General features: G+C 36.4%; 1 protein-coding gene across 1 annotated transcript in view; it reads left to right on the forward strand.

Annotated features, from left to right (window-relative positions):
• Positions 1-6,260, forward strand: part of CASP9 (caspase 9) — a 29,152-nt gene extending 22,892 nt beyond the window's left edge. The window contains exons 9-10 of the mRNA XM_051988497.1: positions 916-1,025; positions 4,006-6,260. Coding sequence (XP_051844457.1) covers positions 916-1,025; positions 4,006-4,098 — 203 coding nt within the window. The 3' untranslated portion in view covers positions 4,099-6,260. The remainder of the gene's footprint in view (positions 1-915; positions 1,026-4,005) is intronic.
• Positions 6,261-6,971: the final 711 nt, after the last annotated feature.

A 6,971-nucleotide genomic window follows, 5' to 3' on the forward strand; every position in this document is an offset into this window, starting at 1 on the left:
CTCCAGCTCATGTTACAGATCGAGGAAATTGAGGCAAACAGTTAAGTGACTTTCCCAGAGTCACACAGCTAATAAATGTCCGAAGTCAGATTTGATGAGTCTTCCTTACTCCAGACCTGGACTTCTACCCTTGACTGATATCTATTAAAGTGCCCACTACTTGCCTAACACCGTGCTAAGGATACAATATGGAAATAAGACGCTCCCTGCCCATAGAATCTACTGGAGAAATACAACATACAAATAGAAGATGAGAAAGCATGGGATGGCTGTGGGAGAAAGTACTGAGATTAGGGAGATGATGGAGAAATCTGAAGAAAGGCATCTGGGTGGGAGATGAAGAATAAAAATAATCTCAGCTCATATTTCTATAATACTTTAAAATCTGAGGAATGATTTGTTCTCACTCACCTTGGGAAATAAGAATTATAGTAATGATTGATAAAGAAACTTAGGCTCAGAATTTTGATCCCTGTTCTCCCTTCTGAGTCTAAGCCAGAAGTAATCATCACCTTGACTGCAGACTGTTCTGGAGTGAATGTCTGTGACAGTAAGGAAACTCTAGGGCTGGTCTTGAGCAATAGAGTGAGAAGGTGACATATACTCAAAAGACATTTTCTGAGAGAGAATCAGAACTTAGGACACCATGGACAGAGTTGTAATGAGGTTAAGGCATCTTGATTTCTGTTCCAGGGTAACAAATTTAACAGGCACTCATAGAACTTTTAACTGTCTATCAGTAAATAAACTTAGCAAGAATAATTAGTTAAAATAAGAAACTACCATGTGTTGAGTTCAAATAAGATCCCCTATCCCATTACTCTACATCTTTCTGACCCAACTGAAGACATGTTTTGTATTGCTTTCCTGGGGCTCAGAAATCCCCAGATATAATCCTGATAATTTTCTCCTAAGGGTTCGTCTCCTGGAGGGATAAGAAGATTGGTTCATGGTACATAGAAACCCTGGATAGAATCTTGGGGGAATGGGCAGATACTGAAGACTTACTGAGTATCCTTCTCATGGTGAGTCTGTTTTTTCTCTGGATTTCATGGCTGGGGGCTTAAGGGAGAGAATTGTGGAATGATGGCGTGAAAGCTGAGAGATGTTTCTGTCTCACATAGACACAGATTCCCGAGGGTTTGCATGTTGCAAATTAAGGGAGTTTTGCTGCTGAATTTGACACATTAGAATCAAATTGATATTCTCCCAAGGAAACTATGGAGCAGTGCTTGGTGGCTTTTAAATGCACTTTTCCCCCAATAAGTGTTTGGATTAGATTTGAACTCAAGTCCTCTTGATTATCCACTGTATTACCTAGCTGCTTCTAAAAACCTTTTTTTTATTTTTATAAAATTTATTCATTTGTTTATCCTAACACATATTGCTTAATGAATTGTGTTGGGAAAGAAAAATCAGAGCAAAGGGGAAAAAACAAGGGAGAGAGAAAAAACAGCAAAAAGAAGTGAACATAGCATGTGTTGATTTGCATTCAGTCTCCTTAATTCTTTTTTTGGATGCAGGTGGCATTTTCTGTCCAAAGTCTATTGGGATTGCTTTGAGTTGATCATTGCACATTCTTTTTTTTTTTCTTCTTCTTTTTTAATCTTAAACATAAGCCTCTTTTTTGTTTTTAGAACATTGCTGCCTGTTCCATGCAGAAAGATGAGAGGAGGCTCAGAAATTCATTCACCAATAGCTCTAGAGTGAAAGTTCCAAAACTCAGTTGATTAAGGCCCTCACAGCAAGGTCTCTGGAGATTGTTATGGCCCAGCAGATAGCAAGAAGTTAGCCATCGTGAATGTATATGAAGTATAACTTGGAGCCAGCTAGATAAAGTGGACCACATAAGTTTCTGCTTATTTATTCACTCACCAAATAGAATAATTTCAGCTCTACTCCTGAGTTAGGAGATCTAAGAGTGTCATCCCACATTCTCTCCAGCACTGATTGTTGCTGATTTTTGCCAAATTATTGCATGGGAGGTGAAACCACTTAGTAGTTTTAATTAGCATTTCTCTTTTTATTACCAATTTTGTTAGTCTTTCATATGGGTATGGAGAATTTGTAATTCTTTTGAAAATCATTTATTCATATACTTTGATCATTTATTGATTGAGGAAGGGTTCTTGGTCTTAAGCATTTGTGTTAATTTTTATTTATCTTAGGTATTAGAGCTCCTTAATATTAAGGAGTAATATTAATATTACTGCCATCTGAAGTAGAACACACACACACACACACACACAATTAGAAATATATCAAATTCAGTAGAAAAATAGGCAAAGAAGAAGTGGTGGTAGAGGAGGAATATCAAAAAGGAGGGTAGGAAATAGTTGAAAGCTAAGCTGACTTTCTGATCCTTAGAATATTATATCCTATGCTTTCCTCACCTATGTATTCAAGCCGACTGATTTATTAGTCCTTGAATTTCTTTGTGTTTGCTTTTTCTTTAACAGAATACTTGCGTTTTGTCTGTGACATTTCTAGGTTGTACTTGATACTAGACAGTCAGATAGACTTTTCTCTATCTCTTTCTCTTGTTAATTTAAAATTCTTAATTAGATTCACAAGACTCCAAGCTATTTTATTGTTATAAATCCTTTTACTAGCTCTTCCATTCCTAGCCAGTTTAAACCATGGTCCAGAAATCCAAATCTCATTCTCAGACATCAGCATCTTAGCCAGCTGTTCTATCAGCGGTACTGATGAAAACACTCCAATGACTGAAAGTCTTTGTTTTTTGTTTGTTTATAGCTTCATAATCCTTAGCAGTGATTTCTTGGTTTCTTTTGGTGATATTTTTGTTGAATCATCAGAACTGGATTTTTATGGGTCTTTGAAAATATTCTTGCTATATACTGAAGTCAGAAGACAAATAATTTGCAATAAAATGGAAGGAAAGGAACATAGGTTTTCTTTCTCAGGTGGATAAATGGAGGACTTGTCAGTGCTGGCTTTCATTGTTCATGCAGAAGGCATAAGAAACATCCTTGTATTGGACATTCAGCATCTCTGACAGAGGTTGAAGGGATGGAGAAATTCTGTGTAGAGTTTGACAAAATCCTTCAAACCAAGTCAATTTATAGTTGATTATAGATATGTCGGTATAGTCATTGTGAACTCAGGTTACCATCTTGCCATGTTTTGCTTGGAGAAGGATGTCTGTGGAGGTACTCTGCACATAGCAGGTGCTGAATAAAATGAAATAAGGAGCAGAATATGCATTTAAATGCCTACTGTAAGTCCTATACAAACATTATTTCATTTGATCGTCACAACAATTGTGGGAAATAGATGCTATTATGATAATTTTACAGGTGAGAAAACTGAGGCAAACAGAATCATATGGCTTGCTCAGGATCACATAGCTAGTTAGTGTCTGAGACCATATTTGAAATCATCTTCTTGATGATATACACATGTAAACATACATAACATTCATGTAAACAACATAAATTCAATATGTTTTATTTTTTTATATATATAAATATACATGCATATGTATATATTTATATATATAAATAATACATATTGAATTTAAACTGGACCCATGGGGATATTATTAATAAAGCTATATCCTTCCTCTTACTGAACAATTTTTCTCTATAGATGTAGTTTGGCACTTTCTTTGCCACTAAATAGTAGCATGGGAGCCATTGAGAAGTTTTTTTTTTGGTTTATTTTTAATACACATTGTTTTATGAATTATGTTGGGAGAGAAAAATCAGAGCAAAGGGGAAAAACCATGGGAGAGATTAAAAAAACCCAGAAAGTGAACATAGCATGTGTTGGTTTACATTCAGTCTCCTTAGTTCTTTTTCTGGATGTCATTGAGAAATTAATGACCTGCCCAGGGTCATCCAGCCAGTATGGGTCCTCAGAGGTCAAAGGTGGGACTTGAGCTTTAGCTGCTGATTTTGAGGGTCATTAACATGACATCTTGCTGAGAGCATGTTTCTCCTCATTGTCAAGCTGGTTCATAATGTGCTTATCTTTCCACAGGTGTCTAATGCCGTATCCTCCAAAGGGATATTCAAACAGATTCCTGGTTGTTTTAATTTCCTCCGGAAGAGATTTTTCTTTAAAACCAAGTAAGAGGGGCAGCTAGTTGGTGCAGTGGATAGAGTGCCGGCCCTGAAGTCAGGAGGACCTGAATTCAAATTCGGCCTCAGCCACTTAGCACTTCCTAGCTGTGTGACCTTGGTTATGTCACTTAACCCTAATTGTTTCAGCAAGAAAAAAAAGAAAAAAAAAAACAAAAAAATTTCAAAAAAAAAAAAAAAAAAACCCTAAGTGAGAATGAGCCTGCTTTTCTTTCTCCCTACCTGGAAATTCTCCTTTCTTTCTACCTGGAAACAGCTGCAGGTAAAGGCTCTGGGCTTTCCTGCCTAGGAAACCATGTCCTCTGGTTTGCTACGAATCCTGGAGCCGTTGGAGATGAAGCTTCCGGGCCTTTGCCCCACCAACAGCAACAGGTTCATTGATGGCAAAGCTAGTGACTAACAGGAGTGGAGGAAGAACGGGGCCATCTACATTTCTGCCCATCCTCCTGAGGCTGGCTAGCTTGATGACTTGGTTTCTTTGAAATTATTGGTTGCAATCACCTAAGGAAATCTCAGCTCCTCAAGAAGTAAGATGGGTGGCAAGATCCAAGAAAATGGAAATTTCTAATCTTGAAAAAGACTTTAGAAGTTGTTTGTTGTTTCTACTGTTTGTGATTTTCATAAAAAGAGTTCCTTTATAAATCCTGATTCTTTATTTATTTTGCCATTTGGACTATTTGCTTTTTCCTCAGGCTTCTATGGCCTGTGCTAATTTTCACAAAGGCTTTTCCTCATATCTGTTATCAAGCTGAATGTTCATCCCCATTTAACATATGAGACAATGAAAACCCAGAGAAATGAAGTGGCTTGGACTTTTTATGGTTGCCAAAATGTTTTCACATAAATTGTCTTATATTTCTTACCACAAGACTGTGAGAGGGGAATGTAAAGGATTGTCTTTTTCATTTGATAAAGAGAGAAATGCAAAATGGGGAAAAGATCACAGAATGAAGAGGAGCAGGCATAAAACTCAGCTTTTCATTTTCCGCCTCAGTTCTTTTGTACAACCTGTGCCTGACCTGAAGCCTGCAGATCTCTTGATCAAGGCTGTGTCAGGAGGCCTTGATGGATTTGAAGACCTCATGGGTGGGGGTGTCCATAAGATACAGATACCTGCTCCTGGGTAGGCATTGTCTGTATAGGTAGAAGTCCAAGAGTAGAAAAAAATATAATTACACCTAGATCTGCAGAAAAAAAAAAGTGAATTGGCCAAAAGAACTCCAAGAATAGAAAAAATAAAGAGCCAAAACAAGAGATAAAAGAATTAAGTAAAATTAAGTTTGAATAAGCTTAAATAAATTAAACTGGAAGAAATAATTTAAAAGATGAAAAAAACTTACTGTAGTAGCAGATATACTTAAAAGAGAATTGAGGGAAAAAAATTAAAAAGTTTAGTTTGTTAATTAAAGTTTATTAATTAAACATGAATGTAAGTCTATTAAAATTAAGTTTATTTCTTAATAACAGGAATATACAGATATAGCCAAAGGATTGAAAAGTTGGTATTCATGATGTTTCTACATCAAAAACAGTTGATCTGCAAAAAATAAAATAAAGACAATTAAAGTATTATTGAACTCCTAGAAAAAACATTACCAAACAGAAACTCTAGGTGTCATATTTCAATAAAACAATAAAAGAAAAATACCCTGAATTATTAGATCCTGAGCGCAAAATGAAAATTGAAGTTATCCACAGGTCACTATCTGAAAGAAATTCCAAATTTGACACGTCTGGAAATGTGATAGCAAACTTTCAAAGTTTTTAGGTCAGAGAGGAAAAAAACTGCAAGGAAGAAAGCAATCAAATACTAAGGAACCAGTCATGTTCAAACAAAATTATGTGTATAGAAAAGGAAAGCTTGTAATATAATACACCAAAAGGTAAAAGTTGTGCCTTTGGATGTAGTACCTGCTTATCTTTGCCTTTCAGAATCCCTGTTCTACTTCAAGGCTCAGTTTATGTGTTACTCCTTCTGTGATCTCTTGATATCTATCAGTTGGTATTGCTGTCTCCTTCCTTACATTTTCCTACAGCATATGCTTATTTGTGATTTTTCTCTTGTGCTTTACTTTTGTAAGTGTCATTTATTAGCTATTGTGTTCTATAGCTCAAAAGTGTTGGAGTGTTGGAAATAAAAGTTAGAACTCTTGACTCACTCTTGTGGTTTCTTTTAGTTCATAAAATTTAGAGCAGGAAGGCACCTTAGAGATAACCTAGTCCATCCCTCTCATTTTAGATGTGCCCAGAGAAATTTAATTTTCCAGGATTACATAAGTGACAACTAATAGAGAAGGGAATCAAATTCAGGTTCTCTTACACCAAATTCAGCGCCCTTAATTATATACCATGCTTTCCCATGTGCCCTCATTCTGTGTGCTGTGTAATTCCACTAGAATATCCACGCCTAGGGTTTATTGCTGCTTCCTTAACTTTGAGAGTGAAACAATGCATTCTGCCCCAATCACAGACCTAACATAGTTAGAGGTTGGAGAAAACCAAGGAAAACTCCAAATACTATGAGCACTACTTCAGATTGAGACATGTCTGGGGACCAAGTCTCTTCCTCTTAGGAAGATTCCTGACATATAACCTGAGTGTGAGGTGATATGTAATTTTGCATTACGCAGACCAGAAATTACCTAAGGAAGGGTTTGTGGGGAAATGATGTACTGGGACTTAGAGAACCCAGATCAAAAAATACTACAGGAAAATGCAAAAATGCATGATTAACTAGAAAAATAAGGGGAAAAAAAATCTATATATGCCTTCATTTCACATAGGGATGAATAGGACTGCCAGAATCTTGGTTTGAAGTGGCTAAGCCTTGGTAAGATCAAAATGCATGGTCCACAGCACCTGCAG

Source organism: Antechinus flavipes, chromosome 3, assembly GCF_016432865.1.
Source record: "Antechinus flavipes isolate AdamAnt ecotype Samford, QLD, Australia chromosome 3, AdamAnt_v2, whole genome shotgun sequence".
In the NCBI taxonomy this organism is placed as follows: Eukaryota; Metazoa; Chordata; class Mammalia; order Dasyuromorphia; family Dasyuridae; genus Antechinus; species Antechinus flavipes.